The 25,567-nt window shown below is 40.2% G+C and overlaps 1 protein-coding gene across 1 annotated transcript in view; it reads left to right on the forward strand.

The window, feature by feature from the left end:
• The window catches only part of kcnab1a (potassium voltage-gated channel subfamily A regulatory beta subunit 1a), a 213,576-nt gene that overhangs the window by 172,955 nt on the left and 15,054 nt on the right, over positions 1–25,567 (forward strand). Inside the window, exons 5-8 of the mRNA XM_059946445.1 lie at positions 547–591; positions 11,516–11,560; positions 16,529–16,572; positions 17,668–17,754. Coding sequence (XP_059802428.1) covers positions 547–591; positions 11,516–11,560; positions 16,529–16,572; positions 17,668–17,754 — 221 coding nt within the window. The remainder of the gene's footprint in view (positions 1–546; positions 592–11,515; positions 11,561–16,528; positions 16,573–17,667; positions 17,755–25,567) is intronic.

Consider the following 25,567-nt stretch of genomic DNA (forward strand, 5'->3'; position numbering starts at 1 on the left):
GTTGGCAGTACCCAGTGCTTATTATTTTTATGCAACATGGCCACCCTCAAATAAAGATTGGGTAACTGCTTAAAATACTGATGAGAATTGCAGTTTGAAAATTCACTTGTTCTGAATGCTATTCTGCTATATAAATGGTTTTATACATGTGAGTATCATTAAAAGACTAAGGTTACCTGGTCAATTTCTTCTTTAGAGAGTCTTTCATAGTTTCTAATCCTTCAGGTGGCTGGGGTAATTTACTGTGAAATTGCTTTACTCACTCACTTAGGTAGCTCACTTACAGCATGTTGGATACTGCATGACTGTAATCCACACTAGGGATGGTATTATTACCATCTGTGCTGCAAATGGTTGAAACCTACCCACCAAGATCACATCTTAATGCACTAGATTTATTTTCTAATTGAAGATCTGTTAAAGTGAAGTATCTGTTGTTGTATAATATGTTCAAATAGCTGTCAAATTTACTTTTTGTCCATATGCTTGTAGTATAGTTAGATGCTAGAACTTGTAACATTAATCAATATGATATTATTATTTCAGGGCAGAGATCATACTTGGAAACATCATCAAGAAAAAAGGCTGGAGGTAATATTTTTGTTGTTGAATTTGAGAATCTTGCAGAGTTTGAATGTTTCTGTTTTCCCAACACTTCTGTTTTGTCTACAGTTATCTTCTTAGGAAAACTATTCCAAATTCATAAACTCTGTCTTCACCAAAATTTGAAACAAGTGTGAAACAGTGCCCAGAACTTGAATTGGGCTAAATGTCAACTTGTTTCCTTTTTAAAAGAATAAGAAAACATTTGGAGATAATTATAATCAATTAAGTTTATAATTGAGCATTTGCTATGCTCCAATTTCAAAACTGATGAAACAGATCATTCATCAGTAGATAGACACAATTGCCACTAAGGCTTAACATTTGGAATAATTTGGTCTATAGTTAGAATTAATTTTAAAGGATTTGATAATTGATATTTGAACTTTAAAATTCTATGCAAGTCAACAGTATGGGCAATGAACTGTTCCTGACCTTCGTCAGGAACGAAAGGTGTCGGCCCGAAACATCAACGGTGCTTCTCCCTATAGATGTTGCCTGGCCTGCTGCATTCCACCAGCATTTTGTGTGTGTTGCTCCAACCTTTCAATCTCTTTTTTTCAATTTAGTGCAGGCTGGTTGATGATGGGTGACAGAAAGGTAAAGTCAGTCCATTCTTAAAATGCAGACACTTTAAAACACCCTGAGAAATATATTGACATAACAATTATTATTTATATATGAGAATGCTTTCCATGCTTAAGGAAACATGGCAGCTAAAGGGAGATGTAAATAGAAACTCCATGAGACGGCTGCCTTTCCATTCCTGCTTATGGCACAAGTGAACTAGGAGGGCTTTTTTCATATCACTGTCCAATCCTCCCTCCCGATCACAGTCATCTAAGACTAACCCCTTACCCACCACTCCCATGCACTTCTCCATTAACCCACACCTTCCCCATCCATGCCTTCTGGTTCGTAGTGTGCTAATTCGCTAAAGTCAATACCTTTCTTTCTCCCAGTGCCTGAGCTCAGTGGAATTCATGGACTATTCAACCATTTAGCTAACTCCAACCGGGAACCAAAGTCATTATGTTAATCACGTGCTGCTGTTAAATCTGGCAGTGCTTGCACTTATTGTACACTGGTGCCAGCTGTACGTCACAATGGCGATCAATGCGTCATTCTTTGCATTCTATTAATAACAATAGAATCATAGGTTGTGAACCAGTTGCATTTTTGCTACAAACCCTGTAATTGTTCAGAATCTTAGAGTGTTTAGCACACTGGACTTTCTGATTTCTCCACTAAACACCTTTGGTCATGGAACCTCCAAAGTAACTGGGAATCCAACATGAATATATGAATTTGAGGAAGAAATTGAAATATTTCCATGGATTGTTTACTCTAGGTGATGAATAGCTGATGACATCTGCCATTTATCTTTAATAGGAGCTGAGTTTATCATGAGCATTAAATATAAAAAAAGCACGTTGTTATTCTCAAGGTCTTAGCATTTTAACACTGCTTCTTTAACCTCTACACTGCTGATTTGGACAGTTTTTAGCACTAAATTAATCAACACAGATCTGGGTATTTTCTTAACAATGAACAACAAGGTATCTATTGCCTTTAAAATTAACAACCTGTCACTCAATGTCAGCAAGACCAAGGAGATGAGTTTTGGCTTCAGGAGGAGGACACCAGAGATCCATGAGCTGGTCCTCAACAGGGGATCAGAGGTGGAGAGGTTCAGCAACTTTAAATTCTTTGGTGTTATCACTTCAGAGGATCAGTCCTGGCCCCAGCAAGGAGACAGCATAGTAACGCCTCTACTTCCTTAGAAGTTTGTGAAGATTGTCATCTAAAACTTTGACAAACTTCTCTAAATGTGTGGTGGAGGATATACCGACTGGTTGCATCACAGCCTGGAATGGAAACACCAATACTCTTGAACATAAAATCCTACAAAAAGTAGAAGATATGTCCCAGTACATCACAGGTAAAGCCCTCACCAACACTGAGCACATCTGCATGTCGCAGGAATGCAGCATCCATCATCAAGGACCTCGCCACCCAGGCCATACTCTCGTTTCTCTGAAGCCATTGAAAGAAGGTACAGGAGCTTCAGGACTCACAACACCAGGTTCAGGAACAATTATTACGCCTCAAGCATCAGGCTCTTGAACCGGTCTGTCATTGATGCTGTTATGTTTCTTGGATTTACTATCAATGCCCACAAGTAAATGAATCTCAGGGTTGTATGTGGTGAAATTTACATACATTGATAAGACATTTACTTTGAACTTCAATTTGTAAGATATCTTGAGGTTTTTCATGGGAGTTTATCAAACAAATTTGGTCATAAAGCTCCAAAATGAGATTGGGGCAAAGCATTGGAAGCGGTCATTGGAAGGATTTCAGGAGCACCTCAGTGGAAAGAGTGGAGAGGTTTTGGGAAGCTCTTTGCAGGTGTGTGTACAGAGAGTTAAGTTCCGGAATATGTGGGTTGATGGATGATATGAATTTACATGTTCAATTTATCTTGTATTTCTTAAAGCACATTCACACTATTTTATATAATGCTTAAGTATTATAATGTTTCAATATATGCATCAAATAAGCTTGCCTCTACCTCCCAAATGTCATTTTGAACTATCTTTCGAATAGAAACCACGTTTCTCCTCCCGAGTTCTCTTTGCTATCCACTGTATGTTGCTAATAATTTTTATTACAAAGATTGAGGAGGCTAATATCTTATGGCTAATTTGCTGACTGACTGCAATAAAATTAAGGAGGTATAGTAACAAGATATTGCTGAATGAAATTGTATTATATTGGTTTATAATGGCATCATATAGATAAATGCAAATTCAATAGCAACACAATGAGCTGTGTGGCAGTGATGGACTGTGTAATTCTTGGGCTTTGATCTGCACTGTGCTGATTCAGTTACCGATTGCATTTTGCCTGTCTAATGCCAACTGATTCAGAAGAATGCTTCCTGCAGGAAATATTTTATCCACTTAAATCTTCTATTGCCACTATCCCACACCCCTCAATTGAGAAATTACTAAATTCTTCATTCACTCTCTAATAAAAAAAAAGGGGGAGAGCACAGTGATACTAGTTGCATTGCTACATAATTTGAGATGCCTTTGTGACTAATTTTTAAAATAGATTCTGTGCTGTGAATGAACACGTGGCCTTGATCGAAACCATTTTAACAGGAAAGTTGAGCCTTGCTCCTGTAGGGTAAAAAGGTCACCAGTGTCAGGCATCCAATGATAAATTTAGAGCATCATTTCCCATCACTTGAATTTTTTTCTTTAGGCATAGAATTCACCTCAACCCACTTAACTTTCCCCTACTTAACTGTCAGTCTCCACTTGCAATGCCCTCTACAGACAGGTTTTTGTCTAACCCCCTCACTAATCTATGTGTTTCTCTGACTCACCCAGTATCTTCCACTCACCCTCCTTGTAATATCTGCTAACCTTGTCACCTGTTCCTAGCTACTGCACTCTTCCCTGTTCCTGAATTTTCATTCCAGTACACTCATGAGTTTGCTAAAGCCATCTCCTCTCCCCGACCAAGTTGCACTCATTCCCATGTCAAGCTTTTCTCCAGCACCATAAGACTATAAGATATAGGAACAGAATTAGGCCATTTGGCCCATCAAGTCTGCTCCACCATTTTCATCATGACTGATCCAATTTTCCTCTCAGCCTCAATATCCTGCATTCTTTTTGTATCCCTTCATGCCCTGACCAATCAAGAATCGATCAACCTCTGCCTTAAATATAAATTAGGACTTGGTCTCTACAGCTGCCTGTGATAAAGAATTCCACAGACTCACCATTCTCTGGTTGAAGAAATTCCTCCTCATCTCTGTTCTAAGAAGATACCCCTCTATTCTGAGGCTGTGTCCTCTGGACTTAGACTCTCTTACCATTAGAAACATCCTCTCCACATCCACTCTATCAACGCTTTTCATCATTCCAGAGCTTTCAATTAGGTCTCACCCCTCATTCTTCTGAATTCCAGTGAATACAGGCCCAGAGCCATCAAACACTCTTCATGTGACAAGCCATTCAATGCTGGAATCATTTTCATGAACCTCCTTTGAACTGTCTCCAGTTTCAGGACATCCTCTCTAAGATAAGGGGCCCAAAACTGGTCACAGTAGTCCAGGCGAGGCCTCACCAGTCTCAAAATTACATCCTTCCTTTTATGTTCCAGTCCTCTTGAAATGAATGTTAACATTGTATTTGCCTTCCTCACCACAGACTTGACCTACAAATTAACCTTTAGGGAGTCCTGTGCAAGGGCTCCAAAGTCCTCTTGCACCTCAGTTTTGTTTTGTGTTTTCTCTCCATTTAGAAAATAGTCAACCCTTTCAATTCTTCTACCAAAGTGCATGACCATACACTTACTAACACTGTATTCCATCTGCCATTTCTTCGCCTTTACTCCTAATCTGTCTAAGTCCTTCTGTAGCCTCTCTACTTCCTCCACCTATCTTCATATTGTCTGTAAACTTTCCATCATCCAAATAATTGAGATATAAGGTAAAAAGCATCTGTCCCATCGCAAGCCCCTGTATAACACCAATATTCACGAGTAGCCAACCCGAAAAGGCCCCCTTTATTCTCACTCTTTGCCTCCTGCCAATCAGCCACTGCTTTATCCATGCTAGAATCTTTGCTATAATACTATAGATTTGTAGCATGTTAAGTAGCCTCAAATGCGGCATCTTGTCAAAGGCCTTCTGAAAATCCAAATACAACATCAACTGAATCTCCTTTTTCTATCCTGCTTGTTATTTTTTCAAAGAATTCCAGCAGATTTTTCAGGCAATATTTTCCCTTGAGAAAACCATGCTGACTACAGCCCACTTTATCATGTGCCTCCAAGTGCCCTGAGACCTCATCCTTAATAATCCCCTCCAGCATCTTCCCAACCACTCAGGTCAGACTAACTGGCCTATAGTTTCCTTTCCTCTGCCTTTTTCCCTTCTTGAAGAGTGGAGTGACATTTGCAATTTTCCAGTCTTCCGGAACCAGTCCAGAATCTAGTGATTCTTGAAAGATCATTACAAATGTCTTCACGATCTCGTCAGCCACCTCTTTCAGAACGCTGGGGTATACACCATCTGGTCCTGGTGACTTACCTATCTTCAAACCTTTCAGTTTCCCAAGAGCTTTCTCTCTAGTAATGGGAACTTCACTTAATAATCCATGAAATTTCCACCAGACTACTGGTGTCTTCTACAGTGAAGACTGATTCAAAATACTTACTCAGTTCGTCTGCCATTCCCTTGTCATCCATTACTACCTCTCCAGCATTGTTTTTCAGTGATCCAATATCCACTCCACCCATTTAGAGTTTATGTGCTGTATCTGAAGACAGTTTTGGTATCCTCTTTAATATTATTGGCTAGTTTACTTTCATTTTCCATCTTTACCCTCGTAATATCTTTTCTGGTTGCTTTCGGTTGCTGTTTAAAAGCTTTCCAATCCTCTAACTTCCTACCAATTTTTGCTCTATTATTTGCCCTCTCTTTGGCTTTTATGTTTGTTTTGACTTTTCTTGTTTGTCGTGGTTGTGTCATCTTGCCTGTAGAATACTTCTTCCTCTCTGGGATGTATATATCGTGAGCCTTCCAGGTTGCTTCCAGAAATTCCAGCCATTGCTGCTCTGCCATCACAGCTGCCGGTGTTCCAGTCAGTACTGGCCAACTCCCCTCTCACGCCTCTGTAATCCCCTTGACTCCACTGTAATACTCATACATCTGACTTCAGCTTCTCCTCCTCAAATTTCAGGGTGAATTTCAACATATTATTATCACTTCCCCCTAAGGGTTCTTTTACCTTAAGCTCTCGAATCAATTCTGCTTCATTGCACAACACCCAATCCAGAATAGCTGACACTTCAACCTTTACCTCCAATCATATCTTTCAGGGCACCCTTGTTTCCAATAACTTTCCTCTTTAGAAGCAATATCAGGTGCCTCTGTTTTCATAGCAAGAGATAAGTTTATTCTATAACCATTGAATGCTGTCCAGTGCCTTCAGTGGATGCTCACTGACCAAATTACAATGTACTTTCAACAGCTCATTTTCATAATCAATGACATGATTATTGTAAAAGGCAAAATCTTTCTTCACTATTTTTCTTTTTTCTGGAATTAGCATTTTGTTGAAATATGACATAAAGTTAGTATTTAAATTATCAATCCAACTAAATATGGAAAATGTGAAACTTCAAAGATTTGACTTAATACTATATGAATTTTAAAATTGGAAAAAGAATAGGAAATATAAACCAATCAGAAACCAGGTAAGTAATAAACTTAAGAGATTCTTAATTGCTGGAAATCCAGAGCAACACACATAAAATTGTGGAGGAACTCAGCAGGTCAGGCAGCATCAATAGAAATGAGTAACCAATAGTCATTTCAGGCTGAGACCCTTCATCAGGACTGGAAAGGAAAGGGGAAGATGCCAGAATAAAAATGTGGAGGAAGGGGAAAAAGGACAAGCTAGAAGGTGATAGATGAAGCCAGATGGCTAGGAAAAGTAAAGGGCAGGAGCGGAAGAAATCTGATAGGAGAGGAGTGTGGACCTTGGGGAAAAAGGGAATCAGGAGGAACACCAGGGTGAGTAGATGTAAGAGGCCAAGCAGGGGGAAGGGGAGGGGAAAAGAAATTACTGGAATGAGAAATCAATGTTTATGCCATCAGGTTGGAGGCTACCTAGGCGGAATGTGAGAAGTTGCTCCACCACCCTGAGGGTGGCCTCATCCTGGCAGAAGAGGAGGTCATTGACCGACGTGTCAGAACAAGAATCAGGATAGGAATTAAAGTGATTGGCCACCGGGAAATTCCATTTTTGGTGGATGTCAGGTCTTACCAATGTAGAGGAGGCCACATTGGGAACCCTGGATACAACAGACAAACCCAAAAGGTTCACAGGTGAAGTGTTACCTCCCCTGGAAGGACTGTTTGGGGCCCTAAATGGAGATGAGAGAGGTTGTGAATGCGCATATGTAGCATTTCTCTGGTTTGCAGGGATATGTGCCATCAGGGAGATTAGTGGAGGGGGACAAGTAAACAAGGGAATCACATAGGGAGCGATCCCTGCAGGAAGTGGAGAGTGAGAGTAGATAAAGATGTGTTTGGTGGTCGGTCATCTTGAAGATGGTGGAAGTTGCAGGTGCGTTGGATTCATGAGGTGGTAGATGAGGACAAGGAATTCTATCCCTGTTAAGGCGTCAGGAAGATGGGATGAGCACAGATGTCCGAGAAATGGAGGAGACGCGGGTGAGGGCAGCATCAATGTTGGAAGAATGGAAACTCTGTTCTTTGAAGAAGGCGGACATCTCTGATACCCTGGAAAAGAAAATCTCATCCTTGGAATAGATGTGGCAAAGATGAAGGAATGTAGAAAAGGGAATAACATTTTTACAGGAGATGGTGGGAAGTGGTTTAGTCAAGGTAGCCGTTGGAATCATAAAGTTTATAAAAGATGTTGGTTGACAGTTTGTCTCCAGAGATGGAGACAGAGATAAAGAAAGGGGAGAGATGTGGCAGAAATGGACCAAATGAATTTAAGGGCAGGGTGGAAGTTGGAAGCAAAGTTGATAAAATTGAGGAGCTAAGCATAGGTGCATGAAGTTGCACCAATTAAGTCATCAGTGTAGTGCAGGAAGAGGTGAGGAGCATTACCAGGGAAGGCTTGGAACGTGGACTGTTCCACATAGCCAACAAAAAGGCAGGCATAGCTTCGGCCTATGTGAGAGCTCAAGAGCGAGGACCCAAAAGAGAGATTGTTGAGGGCGAGGACCAGTTCTGCCAGACGGAGGAGTGCGATGGCAGAGGAGGAATGATGTCGAGCGAGAAGCAGAGAGCTTTAAGGGCTTGCTGATGGGGAATAGAGACTGGACATCCACAGTGAAAATAAAGTGGCCAGGGCCAGGGAACTGAGTCATTGAGAAGTAAATAATGTTGAATTCAGCAAGTGAGTCAGTGTGGACTACTAATTCTTGTTACTATTTCTACAAACATAGTGTCTGTTCAACAGTAGCAGGACCCTTCTTTAAATATACAGATCACAATCGAATGATGCCTTATGGACTACAGTCCAAGTTACAGTGAAGCAGTCGAAGTTTGCCAGCTGAAGTTAAAGATGTCAGTACATGGGAAACACTAGAAATTACTTAAATCTATTACTTTGTGGAAAGAATATCACTGGACTTCACAAAGGTTAGCTCCCTCTCCCGATTTTCCACTACAGAATCACCTTTCCCTGACTCAAAATCCTGCCAAGACCCCAGTGTCTGGACATACCCAAATATGACCTGCTCATTTGTTGTGGCTGGGGATAGCTGTCTCTTCTGATCCATTCCAATGAAGCGTTTTCCTCAGGTATGTGGATCGACAGCCCAGGGCAGGGTTTCAACCCAACAACTTCAACCTCCCGCCCTTCAGGAATCTCCCCAACCACTGATTTCCTCCAGCAGATTGTTAGTTGCTCCATTTTCCAGCTTATACAGTCTCTCGTGTCAGCCAACAAAATTGTTGAGGCATCTTTCTGCTACATATGGACAGGAAAGTAATTGACTCCTTTTCCACTGAAAAGTTGAAATCAACCTCATCATCTACATGGTAGCTTGTCGTGTTAGGGTCATGTTTTGTTTCTTGATATAATAGAGCTCAGGCTTTGAAACTATGTTAACTGCAGTTACTTTTTCATAAGTCTTGTGTAATAAAGGTTCATTCATAGATGTGCAAGTCTTTTCAATTAAAAATAGTACACGGTAAACAAATGGCCTGAGTAGATGCAACAGCACTCAGTGTTCTAGTGCACGACATCATGAAAAGGCTGGATTCCTGCTCATAACCGTTTTGCATAAGATCCTTGCATTTGCCAGTATTCCCTTGAGAAAGCACAGTAAGTGGCTGATGCACAGGTTTTCAGAAACATTAAAATCAGAATTTTAAGATTCAGTAGAAAGATAATAAATGGATAATCTAAAGTATAATTAATGTCAAATGAACAGACTGAGAAAGCCACATTTTGTCCACCTGTTTTACTGTTAATGATCTTTCAGGAGGTCATTAAGCTAACTGAATCAGTGCCAGCTCCCAGGAGAGTGATCCCATCAGTTCCATTCCTTTCTCCTTCTTTCCCCTGTAGCTTTGATGAATATTCTCTCTCACATGCCCACCACATCTCCTTCAATTATCTTTCCCACTTGCCTGCAAAAGGGTGCTTTACAGTAGCCATTTAACCTAACAGCAGATCATTGGGATGTGGGATGCAACCCGCCCGAGCGTGCTGCAGATATCTTAGTAGTCACAGGAAGAAGCTGCAAGCACCTGAGGTCCAGATGGAACCTAGGTGCTTGCTGCCGTAAGACAGCACCACCGCATCATCTGAGGGACAATAGTGCATAACAGCTCCGCAGAACTTTTTTTCTGAACCTTACCTGGAGAAAATTAGTGGAGACCCCACTCTACATATCATTGAAGCTTTCAAACTACAACAACGTAAGACGATTTGCATAATTCAATACTCATAAATTTCATCAGGCAAGCTTTGGGCATCAATTTAGGCCCAAGAGCCTCCTCACCTTAGTTTTTAGGGTCACTTCCCTGTTTTGAATTTCAGAAGTGTATGCCCCAGGTTAAGTTATATTTTGTCATTTAGGTTTCTCTTGCTGAAACATTCACATACTCAGTGTGTGGCTATTGTATCAGCACATGGATGCAGCAGTTAATTCAACAGATCATGGTTATGCATTGCTAATAGAAACACCTTAGAAACTGAATCCTTTTAAAAAGTGAGGAGACTGTTATTGTGTGCATGAGTTAAATTAGCATTTTTCCCTGAAACTGTGTTTATTTCTGTGCTTTTACTGGATTTTATAAGATGTTTTGCATCCCAGAATAACGTTAATTAAATTTATGTATGTTTTAATGTTATTTTGTCAAAGCAGAAGCAACACAATTTATGGTATTGATTATTCATGAGTTGTACCTCTCTTGGCTCTCAGTGAGCTGTCATTTATTAGCAACAACTTTTTTATTACAGAAGGAAATCAAAAGCTGTAAAATAACAAACATGAGGAAATCTGCAGATGCTGGAAATTCAAACAACAACACACACAAAATGCTGGTGGAACACAGCAGGCCAGGCAGCATCTATAAGGAGAAGCACTGTCGACGTTTCAGGACCTGACGAAGGGTCTCGGCCCGAAACATCAACAGTGCTTCTCCTTATAGATGCTGCCTGGCCTGCTGTGTTCCACCAGCATTTTGTGTGTGCTAGCTGTAAAATAATCTGTTTTCATAGTAAAAGCAAAACTTCTACAAATGGCCTGCATGAAGGAAATTGTTTTCTTAACATCTTTATAATTTTGTTTTTTGTTTGGCCTTGTTTTCCCAGAAAGAAATCAATTTTAACTGCACAATGGGTACAAAATAGCCAACTGTCCTTGTTTTGAAGATGTAAAATGGGCAAAAATTCTATTTATCACAGGGACACTTTGTGGCTGATCAACTAAAGTACTGACCCCATTGTTACATTCGTGAGACCTGTCATTTAGGCATTTTGGGCTGCATCCTAGCACCGAATTGAGACCAAATTTATTAGCTTAGGACTAAGGTTTGCTCATTCAAGGTTCTTTGGGCACTAACTGAAGTTTAGCTTTATTAAAATAATATATTAACAGTGGAGTCAAAAGTTCTTTCCCTGACATCACAATCCTGACAATCCCCCATTCATCTCAATCCACCATCCTTCCCTGCCAATCCCGCAGGTCTCATTGAATCTGATACGATATTGATGACAGGCACATATTATAGCAAACTTATTGGTAATCAATGCAAGTGAGCTGAAAAGTACCAACTAGGTTTTCAGGCCCCATTTGTTGACCTAATGATTGTTCTACCATGTTTCTCTTTCAGACGATCGAGCTTGGTGATAACAACGAAGATCTACTGGGGAGGAAAGTGAGTGCTCATTAACATTGCCATTCTCTCATTATTTTTCCCTTTGTAAGTTAAATGCAATTTATTTAGTTCTGTTAATTATTTGTACCTAAGCAATCAGCAGTTATTAGCTCTCCAACTAATGGATTCCCTTATAAGCTCAACAAGCATATTTAATGTCTGAGGAAACTGCTGAACAAATGTGGTTTCTCATTCAGTCCATGATTTGCATTGAATTTTCTCTTTACAACACTGACAAACTTTAGCCTTTTATGATATTTTTAAATGAAGCTAACAATCTCTCGTACTTGAACAACAACGAGATCTTACGTCGCATGTATCCTGATCTCCTGTGACCTCACGCTGACTTTCACCTCCCTTTCTCTTCCCCTTATGAATGGCTCCATAGCTGATATAATGTTGTGAAAAGGACAGTTTGGGCCCTTCCCCCTGAGCCGTTAAGAAATGTTTACTCTTGACTGTCAAACTGCCTTATGATCAGCTTCCTTATGCTAAATCAAAGGGAGCCCTGTCCAGATCAGAATTGCCTTCGAATGTGAGGGCATCACACAAGTAGTCTGTTTTCACTCCTGATAGACATTAAGAGTTCCAGTGCTTGTGCCCTTGTTCTGATGTTGGTGTTCTGTATCTATGTCAATGTGAAGACATGCAAGTAACCCAGTCGCCTTGAAAGTCTGTAAAATTCTGTTACCTGGATTGGGGAGAATAGGTTGAGTGAACTCGGCCTTTTCTTCTTGGAGCGATGGAGGATGAGAGGTGACCTGATAGAGGTGTATAATAAGAGCCGTTGATCGTGTGGAAAGTCAGAGGCTGAAATGGCTAGCACGAGAGGGCATAGTTTTAAGGTGCTTGGAAGTAGGTACAGAGGAGATGTCAGTGGTAAGTTTTAACGCAGAGGGTGATGAGGGCATGGAATGGGCTGCCAGCGACGGTGGTGGAGGCGGATACGATAAGGTCTTTTAAGAGACTCCTGGATAAGTACATGGAGCTTAGAAAAATAGAGGGCTGTGGGTAACCCTAGGTAATATCTAAGGTAAGTGCATGTTTGGAATGGCATTGTGGGCCAAAGGGCCTGTATTGTGCTGTAGGTTTTCTGTGTTTCTATGTTTCTGATGTTAAGACAGACCTTCATGTCCTGTATTCATCTCAGGTTGGCTGCTCGTCTGGAGCTCTTCACTATCTTTATTGCAGTATTATTCTAATTTGAAATAAGAAGCTGCAGGTGACTATGTTCCCATGTCCTTGCTCTAAGAACATATACATAAATTATACAAGACTGTAAAACAAGCCATTGGTGTAAATAGGAGGTAAGTACAAGGTAACCCATGGTAATATATTACACCATTAGTGATTTTTCAAAACTCCTTAGATTCTGGATTAGTTCCTGAGGATTGGAGGGTGGCTAATGTAACCCCACTTTTTAAAAAAGGAGGGAGAGGAAAACCGGGGAATTAAAGAGCAGTTAGTCTGACATCGGTGGTGGGGAAAATGCTAGAGTCGGTTATCAAAGATGTGATAACAGCACATTTGGAAAGAGGTGAAATCATCAGACAAAGTCAGCATGGACTTGTGAAAGGAAAATCATGTCCGACGAATCATAGAATTTTTTGAAGATGTTACTAGTAGAGTGGATAGGGGAGAGCCAGTGGATGGTATATTTAGATTTTCAAAAGGCTTTTGACAAGGTCCCACACAGGAGATTAGTGTGCAAACTTAAAGCGCACGGTATTGGGGGTATGGTATTGATGTAGATAGAGAATTGGTTGGCAGACAGGAAGCAAAGAGTGGGAGCTTTTCAGAATGGCAGGCAGTGACTAGTGGGGTACTGCAAGGCTCAGTGCTGGGACCCCAGTTGTTTACAATATATATTAATGATTTAGACGAGGGAATTAAATGCAGCATCTCCAAGTTTGCGGATGACACAAAGCTGGGCAGCGGTGTTAGCTGTGAGGAGGATGCTAAGAGGATGCAGGGTGACCTGGATAGGTTAGGTGAGTGGGCAAATTCATGGCAGATGCAATTTAATGTGGATAAATGTGAGGTTATCCACTTTGGTTGCAAGAACAGGAAAACAGATTATTATCTGAATGGTGGCCGACTAGGAAAAGGGGAGGTGCAACGAGACCTGGTGTCATTGTACACCAGTCATTGAAGGCGGGCATGCAGGTACAGCAGGCAGTGAAAAAGGCAAATGGTATGTTGGCATTCATAGCAAAAGGATTTGAGTGCAGAAGCAGGGAGGTTCTACTGCAGTTGTACGAGGCCTTGGTGAGACCGCACCTAGACTATTGTGTGCAGTTTTGGTCCCCTAATCTGAGGAAAGACATTCTTGCCATAGAGGGAGTACCGAGAAGGTTCACCAGATTGATTCCTGGGATGGCAGGACTTTCATATGAAGAAAGACTGGATCGTCTAGGCTTATACTCATTGGAATTTAGAAGATTGAGGGGGGATCTTACTGAAATGTATAAAATTCTAAAGGGATTGGACAGGCTAGATGCAGGAAGATTGTTTCCGATGTTGGGGAAGTCCAGAACGAGGGGTCACAGTTTAAGGATAAAAAGGAAGCCTTTTAGGACCGAGATGAGGAAAAACTTCTTTACACAGAGTGGTGAACCTGTGGAGTTCTCTGCCACAGGAAACAGTTGAGGCCGGTTCATTGGCTATACTTAAGAGGAAGTTAGATATGGCCCTTGTGGCTAAAGGGATCGGGGGTATGGAGAGAAAGCAGGTACAGGATTCTGAGTTGGATGATCAGCCATGATCATACTGAATGGCGGTGCAGGCTCGAAGGGCTGAATGGCCTACTCCTGCACCCATTTTCTATGTTTCTATGTTACCTGAGGAATGCCAGCAATTGATATTGTAGGGCTAGGTAGTTGACCTCCAACAATCATGTTGTCCAAGAGCAAAGTACAATATCTGTCATGTATGTGTTTGTCCATTAATGCCCATGATAGTTTTAATAGGGCTTCCCACTGTTGTACTCAGCCAAGCATTGCCTTGATGTTGTGGACAGTTTCTCTCATCTTGACCAAGGAATTCAGAAATTTGATCCATTTTCACGACAGAAGCCAGGTGCTTTTGACAAAGAAAACTGGGCATGGTTGACAGTTTATTAAAGGTTAAATTTCACTTTAATAACCCTTTTCAAGATACCATCTATCACTTTGTTGATAGTTGAGAGTGGATTTTGGGGGTAATTTTCCACATTGTCAGGTAATGCCAGTGTTGTCTCTGCATTGTAGCAACTTAGCCAGAGGCACAGCTAATTCTGGGGCGCGAACCATCGATAATTCTTCAGCTGGGATATTGCTTTTGCTATATTCATTGATGCCACCATTTCTTTGTCAGTGGCAGAAGAGCCGTTTCTATAACCATTGAAATAGAGATGGCTCATCCATTCAGCAATTCTGACTGATCTTCAGATTGTATGAAGTTGGAGTGATTGGAATTGGCTCTCAGTACTGGGGTACAGCGAGTTGGTTCCTGTTAAACCCCCGATTTAACCTGAGCCTAATCACGGGACAATTTACAGTGACCAATTGAACTACCAACCAGTAGGCTTAGGCAGTGCGTGGGGGAGTGGGGTGCAGCCCAACAAACAGCAAAACTGATGGTCTTGGTCATTTTTCTGGTGATCACAAGACCCTGTTGGACATTGATCAATGTAGAATATTGCAGGTCCGGCTCACTGTAGGCTCTAACAATAGGCACTTACTGTCTTTCTAACTTTGTGTGTAGGAATCAGGTATTGAACTGCTTTGGTTTCTAAGTTCAGAATTTGCTAACAAGTACTGATATGCATGTTTGGTTAGTATTCATTTGATCGTAACTGAAGTAGGAACTGAATACTGTATTAGATAATGCTCTGGTATTTTATTGACTAACAAGAGCAATATGCATCCCATCTTCCATGGGTACATTTTTACGTTCAGTGGATCTGTATTCAGAATCAGCCAACAACAAATATCTCTCGGAACTCAGCAGTTCAGGCAGTATCCATGGAAATAAATAGTCCGTGCTTAGGGCCGAAACCCCTCTTCAGGACCAAAAAGGAAGGAGGAAGGTGTCAGAATAAAGAGGTGGCAGAGGAGAAGGAGGATAGCTAGAAGCTGATAGGTGAAGCCAGATTGGGGGGGGGGGGGGGGAGGTAACGGGCCGGAGATACCAAGTGCTCCTCACACAGCCTCCTCTACATTGGTGAAACCTGTTGTAAATGGGGGAACCACTTTATTGAGCACCTTTGCTGCATACGCCAAAAGCAGAAGTTCTCAGTGGCCAAACATTTTAATTCCCATTCCCATTCCAACATGTGGGTCCATAGCTTTCTCTTGTGCCACTTGCTCACTCGGGATGGAGGAGCAACACTTTATATTCCATCTGGGTATCCTCCAACTTGATAGCATGCATATCGATTTCTCCTTCTGGTAAAAAAAAATCCCTCTCTTTCCCCTCTTCTCACATGCCTATCACCTCCCCCTGGTGCACTTCTTCTTTCCCTTTCTCCTATGGTTCACTTTCCTCTCTCAAATTCCTTCATCTCCAGCCCTTTATCTTTCCCACCCACCTGGCTCACCTATCACTTTCTAGCTAGCCTCCTTCCCCTAGTACCACCTTTTTATTCTGGCATCTTTCCCCTTCCTTTCCAGTGCTGAAGAAGGGTCTTGGCCTGAAGCAGCAATTCTTTGTTCATTTCCTTGGATGCTGCCTAACCTGCTGAGTTCCTCCAGGATTTTTTTGTGTGTTGCTTTGGATATCCAGCATCTGCAGTACTTCTTATGTTTAACAAATATCTACAGCACTTATAGTTTGAAAAGCCAGAAGAATGTATCTTTGGAAGTAAATCTTTGGACACAAAAATTTGATGAATGAGAAGAACTTAATTTACTTGTTCAGCCTTTGAAAATGTTGGAATTATTATTTATTACATGAATACTATTAACATGTCTTAAATCTCATCCACAGGGCTGAGACTGAAAGAGGTCTTTCTCGAAAACATATTATTGAAGGTACGGTGTGTGTTAGAGCATAATTCACAAACTTTGCCATCTTTGACAATTTTACTCTGATTCTGTAGATCCGTTCATGTGAAGTATTATATACAAATGCCAGGAATTCTACTTAACTGTCAGGTTGGAATTATACAGCTTATTGAAGGAGTAGGTATAAATATTGTAACAGGGAGTTTTAAGGAATAATGATCTATCCTGGCAATGTGATGGTCTTGTATCTGCATCACTGATCCTCCCGCTCATGTACTGCTAGACGAAGCATGGTTATGACAGTTCGCTTCTGATTTTGATGGTTGATACTGTTCGTTCAGACTTTTGCTTAATACGTAGAAAGAAGTATTAATACAGAAGCTTACATGTTTGGGTTTGTCATTTCCTTCTACTAGGCAACTTATTTCAGCCTGAATGTTGATCAGTGATGCTTTGTAATTTGCATGCAGGGATCACACAACATGTACAACAGGATAAGGCAATGGTCCCATTTTCTCTTCCCCTCTAAAAAGGAGCATCCAACATAATGAGATGGTTGACTACTGTATTTTCAGGAATCTGTCTACAAACAGTCAGAGTTAATTCAATAGCTGCGAAGCCAAGTTACAAGCTTGTAGTGGCAACGTACCTATGATGCAAGCCCTTGACTTTATTATGATTAGCCCAGGTAGTAATTGAAAGAATTGGTGTTGCTAATTTCAACCTACTCTGTGTGAAGGAGCCAGTTTAATAGCTACAGGGAAACCCGGGAGGCAGATGAACAGAGCTGCATTCAACCTTGCCTGTAAATTCCTCCTTTGTGTCTTTCAGATGATTCATTATATCTTTAACCTCTGCATCACAAATCTAACTTAATAGCATCACGTGCAATCTGTTCATTCATCTCATAAAGTGTTATGGGGGCATTTGAAATACAAAAATTCGAGAAAAATGCTTAATGTTATTCCTCATTTGGTGGGGGTTGTGTTGAAGATGGTGGAACATGTTGAATATTGACAAAGGCAGGCTCCTGCCATTGACTGAGCAGATGATCACAAAAAGTAAGCTGCACTTATTGGCTGAATGATCATTCCTACTCACAGATTTTTGCTCTACCTTCAGGTTTAAAGGCTTCTCTGCAGAGAATGCAACTCGAGTACGTTGATGTTGTATTTGCCAATCGACCAGACACCAACACTCCAATGGAAGGTCAGTGATAACTTCATTTTAAAGCTCAATGTGTTGTTGTACAAGTTCTTAATAAGGATGGCAAAAATGAACCTCCAAAATCAAAGTGTCTTGACCAAAAGCAAATTGCTCCACATAGACAATTCCTGCATTTAAAAAAGTATCATACGATCACTGGCTGTTAACTACAGTATTCGAAAATATGTCTAAATAAATTGGCCTTTTTTACCCAACTATATATACAAATAAAGTATTATTATTATTACTATCATATGCTGTTAGATTGTTGAACAATCAGAACTATAATAATGAGGAAGCTACTTCAGTCTTTGCAGCAGAGCAATCAGATTTAGCAATCCATTTGGTGTTTGCATATGAGGTGCCTGTACAGGGAGGGGGAGGACTGTCCATTGATGTGTGAGGTGCATTGGATGCTTCTAGAACTCTGACTAAAGATTCACAATTGTTCAGTTTATCTTCTGGGGCACCTTCTATAAAATAATCTGCCTCATACTTTTATTGCAGTTTGTAAAACTTCCTGTAATGTTCCCCACCAGAAAGAGGCAGCAAGTTAGCGTAGTGGTTAGTGCAACACTCTTACAGGTTGGAGCGTCGGAGTTTATTCCTGACGTTGTCTGTAAGGAATCTGTACATCATTCCCTGTGGAATGCAGGAGAGTGCTCACAACACGAAGAAGCACCAGTTAGTAGGTTAATTGGGCATTGTAAATTGTCCCATGACTGGGCTAAGGTTAAATCAGGGATTGATGGGCAATGTGGCTGACAGGGCCAGAAGGGCCTATTCCACACTGTATCCCAATAAATCTCAAAAATAAATAAATAACCCGGTCTTCACCCCCTATCGTTAACCCTGCTTACCTTGTCTCCTTATTTTGTGGTTGGTGTCCAGTCTCGGAAGAATTGGAAGCAACTTTTGATTGTGATGAGTATAGTATGGAAATAACCACCTGCTCTGCAATTAGCCTGGTGGTCCTTGTGTTCTGTGTGAAGGGCAGGAAAACAGAATATTTGCCAGTTTCCCATCTGCACTCAAACTGAAAACAACCTTGTGGATGTTAAAGAAATAGCAAATCATTGCTGTGTCATCCCAGAAAAAGCACATATATTGTGTTACACAGACAAAGAACATGGAATATCGAACAGTGCTGCACAGGAAAAAGTCCCTTCAGCACACGATGTAGTGAGGAGAGAGTTTTGGGATTTTTTCATTGGTATTCTTCACAGAGATTTATTGATTAATAATCCAATAAGAGAGATGTAGCTTTAAAAAAACGTATCTTTCAGAATTGTGGAATCCATGCCTGTGTGAAGCCTTGATGCATGTTCACAACGTCAAGGAAGCTGAGGGGGTAGTCAGACGTGACTAGGAGATAGAATCTAATGTTGCTGCACAGGAAACAGTTGTTAAGTCTGTAGTGGAGCTGACTCGTGCTGATTTGCTCGAGTTATTTCTTATGTTTAGCCACTTTTCTCCTGGTCAGTTTCTATTCCATTTAATATCTTTTTTTCTGAGCAGCTCAATAATTTACTTGCCTCTTTAAGTCTGTCATGCAGTCAGTTTGAGAATACATGTAATGTTTTGAGAATCGTATCAGATATTCACACAAAGCCTTTTCATATATTTAACTGCAGAAAGCCATAAGCACTCTGCTAGAAGCCTTAAAATGCTATAGTGCAGTGGGATATGTGACCTGCCATGTTTTAATGTTGACCATAGATTCTAGCAGCCTATCTAATATATGATCTGCCTGTGCAAATACTCTCACCAGAAGTAGGATTCTGTTGCTGTAGACACCGTTTTGTAATCCGGCTGACTTGAGCACCATCTTTGTTGTAATAACCTACAATCTGCAATACCATCAGGAGAATGAAAAAGTAGGTGAAGTTTGTTACTCTGGGCACTGAAGTAATGCAGTAGTAAAAATCCTGAGGCAAAGTAGAAGTGTAACAGAAGAGCTGCCAAAATCAGGTACACGAAACAATGTCGATCAAAGCAACAGATGACATGAAGGTTGGTGCTGTTGTGGGTAGTTTAGAAGTTCGTCATAGGTTGCAACAGGACATTGGTAGGACGCAGATCTGAACAGATAAGTGGTAGGTGGAGTTCAATTGAAAAAGTGTGAAGTGATTCACTTTGGAAGGTCAAACCTGAAGGCAAAATGCAGGATTCTTAGCAGTGTGGATGGACAGAGGGATCTTGGAGTTCACGTCTGTAGATCACTCAAAGTTGCCACACAAGTTGATAGAGTGATTAAGAAAGTGAGTACTGAAGACCTGTGCTAGTCAGTTGGTGTGTTCACTGATCCCTTTAAACTCACTTCTGTAGTCTGAGGTACCCACCTGCTTCAAGCAGGCTTCAGTTATACTGGTGCCCAAGAAGAATATGGTAACCTGCCTCAATGACTATTGTCCAGTTGCAATTACATCCCCTGTGATGAAGAGCTTTGAGAGGTTGGTGATGAAACATGTCAACCCCTGCCTGTGGAGTGGCTTGGAACTGCTACAGTTTGTTTATCCACACAATAGATCAACAGCAGATACCGTTTCATTGGCTTGTCTCTCAACCCTGGAACATCTGGTCAGTGAAGATACATACATCAGGATGCTCTTTGCTGACTACAGCTCTGCATTCAATACTATCACTCCCTCAAAACTAATCTTTAGCTCCAAGACCTAGGTCTCAATACTTCCTTGTGCAATTGGATCCTCAATTTTGTCACTTGCAGACACTGGTCAGTTTAGATTGGCAACAACATTTCCATCAGCATAGGTGCACCACAAGGCTGTGTGCTTAGTCCCCTGGTCTACTCACTTTATACTTAAGAGTGTGAGGTTAACACAGCTCCAATGTCATATTTAACTTTGGTGATGACACTACTGTTGTTGGCTGAATCAGAGGTGTAACAGATCAGCATATAGGAGGAAGATTGAAAATCTGGTGGTGCCTCTCATTCAAAGTCATCAAAACCAAAGTGTTTTGAGGTGGAAACCGGAGTCCATGAGGCAGACCTCATCAGAGGCGGAAGAGTGTTAGCAACTTTAAATTCCTCAATGTTATAACTTTCGACAATTTGTCCAGGGTCCTACATGTAACTGCCATTACAAGATGTCAGTGCCTCTACTTTCTTAGAAGTTTGTGAAAGTTTGGCATGTCAACTAGAACTTCGACAAACTTCTATAGATGAGCGGTGGACAGAATTCTGACTGGTTGGATCAAGGTCTAGTCTGGAAACACCAACACCCTTGAATGGAAAAGCCTACAAAAAGTAGTAGATGTGGCCCAGTCCATCACGGATAAAGCCCTCCCCACCATTGAGCTCATCCACATAAAGTGTTGTCGCAGGACAACAACATCCATCATCAGAACCTCCAACACGCTCTTTTCTCATTACTGCCATCAGGAAGGAGGTACAAGAGCTTCAGGTCCTACACCACTAGGAACAGTGAAGGCCAACAGAGCAAAGTTCAAAGTCAAAGTTTAAAGTTTAGCAAGTTATTTCCCTTCAACCATCAGGCTTTTGAACCAGAGGGGTAACTTCTCTCATCCCAACTCTGAAATGGTTCCACAAACTAGGGACTCACTTTCAACAACTCTACAATTCTTGTTCTCAATATTTATTGACATTTATTTATTATTATTATTTTGTTTTTCTTTCTCTTTTAGTCTTTTTTCACATTGGTTGTTTCTTCATCTTTGTGTGTGGTTTTCAATTGACTATATTTTGTTTATTTGTATTTACTGTGAATTCTCGCAAGAAAATGAATCTCAGGGTTGTATATAATGACATCTATGTACTTAGATTTTGGACTTTGCTCTGTTGGCCTTCATTAGTTAGAGGGTTGAATTCAAGAGCAATGGTAATGTTGTATCTCTATAAAGCTCTGGCTAACCCTTGCTTTCAGTTCTGGTTGCCTCATTATAGGAAGGATGGACAGAGCAGATTTACCAGGATGCTCTCTGGGTTAGAAGGCATGTTTTATGAGGATAAGCTAATGGCTTTTCTCTTTGGAGAGAGGGAGGATGAGAGGTGAATTGTGCGAGGTGTACACAATGATAGAGTGGACGGGCAAAGACTTTTTTTCCCAGGGTGGAAATGGCTAATACAAGCAGTCTCTTCTTTAAGTTGTCTGGATAAATTATAGGAGTGGATGTCAAAGGTTTTCTTATTTGGAGAGTGGCTGGTGTGTGGAATGCCCTGCCAGGGGTGATGGTAAAGGCAGATACATTAGGGACATTTAAGGCACCCTTAGATAGGCAGATGGCTGAAAGCAGAATAGAGGGCTAGGTGTGAGGGAAGGGTTGGATTAATCGTGGAGTAGGTTAAAGGGCCAGTCCAACATTGTGGGCTAAAGGGCTTGTACAGTGTTCTTATGTTCTATGTAAACCTTCAATAAAATTGGTTGTATATTTCATTGTTGTCGAAGTACATATGTTAAATGGTCTGGATTTATTATATGAAAAATAACTAAAAAGATTTATGCAATGTATTTCTAATGCTATGTAATTATCTTGTTTCTGTGTAGATTTTAAAGTGTTACACAAAAATAAATATTGTGATATATCACTCGTGACTCAAACACATGCATCCAAGGAATTCTCTGCACCTGATGTTTATAAGCATATTACAGCAAGCCCATTTATTGCAACAACACACACAAAGTGCCGGAGGAACTCAGCAAGTCAGGCAGCAGCTATGGAGGGGAATAGACAGGTGATATTTCAGACCCATTTATAGCCAAGCTTTTTTTCAACTTTAAAATAAAAACAGAAAGGTGTTGTAAATATTCAGCCAGTCAGGCTGCGTCTGTGGGAAGGGAAACAGAGCTAATATTTAATCAACAATGTGAATAATTGCAACATCTGTTTTAGTTTTACATCTCAGCAAGGCTTTTGAAAACCATTCAAATACCCACATATTTAAAATTTCCATTTATATCTTTTACTCGTGCTTATTCAGGCTCTTTTCAGAAAAGAACTCTTCAATATTGTTTGGTAGAATTAATACTAAATAGCCAGAACTAAACAAATCTAAAAATGTAAAGTTGACCCTTATTTCCATTATCAGTGTTAAAGACCATCTGAAGTAACTCAGGAATTAACAGATAGACATAAATTCCTAATAATTAAAACAATTATTATCGCTTGTTTGGAATTACAGAGTTATAAAGAAGTTACAGGTTATTGGATTTAAATGCTCCCCTGATCAGTTACTTCTCAATGTCTCCTCGTGTGGACATTTCACATTTGCTGGAAGTTGCAGATTTCCATTTATGAATGCAAAAATCCTCAACGTACTCCGAATTTTTTTCTTTCTGAGCACTTTTGTGAGCTTGTTCTACTGCAGGGCTTACAAGGAGTCCAGTGAGGGAATGCAAGCATTAACCGGAAATCCACTCATTTCGATGGAATTTAAAGAATTAAGATAAAACTTTACAATTCTATATTTTTGAGATAATTTTTTAAAATTTGTTTTAAGTTTCTTGTTCATTCTCCGATTTTTTACAGGTTTTTTAAATTTCTAAATTCCAGAAGTACGTTATTCGTAATTTTGATTGGGGCAAGGGAGACAATGCTTGTGATTAGATGTTCAGCAATTTTGTATTCTGTTTTCCCTTACCACATTTCCATATCACCAAGCAAGAAGACATACTCAGAAACAAAAACGTCTTTAAGTTTGGAACTAATTTTGTCTGGGAAATTCTGCAACTTAAATCACTGGTTCAGCTTTTGCTGATCTAATGCTCCAGTTTATGATGCAGGTATCTTGTATCTAATAACAGTATATTAGTAGATGATAAAGAAACAAGTAACATAAAGACAAGTTAATTATGGATCTACTGAGGAAAGAGATTAAGGAGTCAGTTAATCTGTAATTTTGTACAGAGCAAAGACTGAATCTCTCAATCTGATCAGAGTAGCAGGCAGCTGAGAAGCCAATGTCAGCACTTCACACAAGTACAGAACATCGAAATACCCCTACTGCACAAATTTAAATATTGAGGGGGATGAGTTAGATATTGCCAGAAATCTAGTGAACAGTCAAGACAATGCATAACAGCTACTGTTTTGCTGCTATTAGTAAGTCGAGTTAGGTCAAACCCCCCCCACCCCAATCTCCCGCTTCATTTGAGAGACCATTTGCCTTTCTGCATTCTGGAAACTACATATCAAAACCTAAAATTTGAAACTCTTCCACCAAACCTTAATCAGTAGATACAGCAGCGGAGGACTATAGCAACTAAAGTTCACCAACTGGGTGTGGGGGAGAAACATTTTTTTCTCTGCCAGTGAAGTGCAAGGTGTGGCTGTAAATGGAACATCAGCATTCTTTTCAGATGAGCAAAAAATATCTTCCTGGACCTCTGTTGTCAAAGGTGAATGTCAGCGATCCCATAACATGACACTGAAGTAAGACTAGAGAGTTATCCTTTGACTTGGACAATATTCATGCCTCGATTAACAGCAAAATAAACATGAATGTTATCATATAGTTCTATATACATTAGCTACCACATTTCCCATTTTTGCTACATTCCAGTGCACCATTGGCTTTGTGTTATCTTGAAGTTCTTGGGGGTGTCATGTAAAAGTGAGTCCTTTCTCTCTTCAACATAATCACATCATTTTTCATAAATGATCATGGACATTGAGTATAGATCTTCAAATAATTTAGTCCAAATGATCGATGATGACTCTATTCTTTCACAAAATGATTTGTGAGGCTATAGTGTGAAACCTTTTATGAGTATCTTCCTTAATTACTATTGTCTCCTGGGTGGAATTACTCATGTACAGTAACCCAGCACAATGACCTTGGACATCTATTAGTTTCTTTTCAGTGCATATACCCTGTAATTAATTCTCTTGAATAAACAACCTGAAGTATGGTACAGGAAGAGGGAATGCAGTTTTAATCATAAAACAGAGGCAGGGCTGATTATCTTACAAGTATTTTGCTGTATCCATGATTTGATAACTATCTATATCTATGATTTGTTATATCTATGATTAGCAGCATCCAGAGTTTAACATTTACGTTTAACTGCTTAGCAGCTCAATTGAGATAACAGCCAGGTTTATCAGGCCCCAGAGAGTGCAATTATCATAAATCATGAAGCAAGCAAATCAGCCAAGGCTTAGTATGAGAAGCAGCGGTTGGGAGCCATTTAAGACCAAGCAGGGTATCCATACAGTTAAATAAAAACATATCACCTTGCTTGCCACAACAGTAATCATGCAGTTTTGCTAGTAAAACAAGCACGCTTGAGCTAACATTTTAAATTTCAAGTAATGTACTAAACTAACTTGTGCCTGTGCTAAGCTTTACTGTTTCCAAGGGCACAGGCAAAAACTCTTCCAACACGTTTTTTCATGATTTTGGGGTCCCCTTTTCACCCATATTAATTCTGTATCTCTTGCTGAGTTATCCTTGGAAGTTTTTCTTCATTACACTTGGAAAAATTAAAGTCAGGAGAGAGAGGGCAATCAGTGAATATGAATGGAATATCTGGAGCATCTAAATAACTTGTGGGATCAAATATAACATCAACAAACTAAACATGATATAATACTGACTAATTGTACACATAAGTAATTAACCAGCCAGAAAAATTGGAAGAGCAAACACGAGGAAATCTGCAGATGCTGGAAATTCAAATACAAAAGAATTAGAAGTAAGCTCAGGAAAGTATATATATGTCTCTTTTTAAGGATTCACAAATTCATTGAACACCAGTTACTACATAGATACTGTTTACTTAAGTAAACATTAAAAAGTAAATTACCTATAAACAATTTCTTGGGACTTAACTCA

The sequence above is a fragment of the Hypanus sabinus genome, chromosome 2, assembly GCF_030144855.1.
Source record: "Hypanus sabinus isolate sHypSab1 chromosome 2, sHypSab1.hap1, whole genome shotgun sequence".
Taxonomy (NCBI): domain Eukaryota; kingdom Metazoa; phylum Chordata; class Chondrichthyes; order Myliobatiformes; family Dasyatidae; genus Hypanus; species Hypanus sabinus.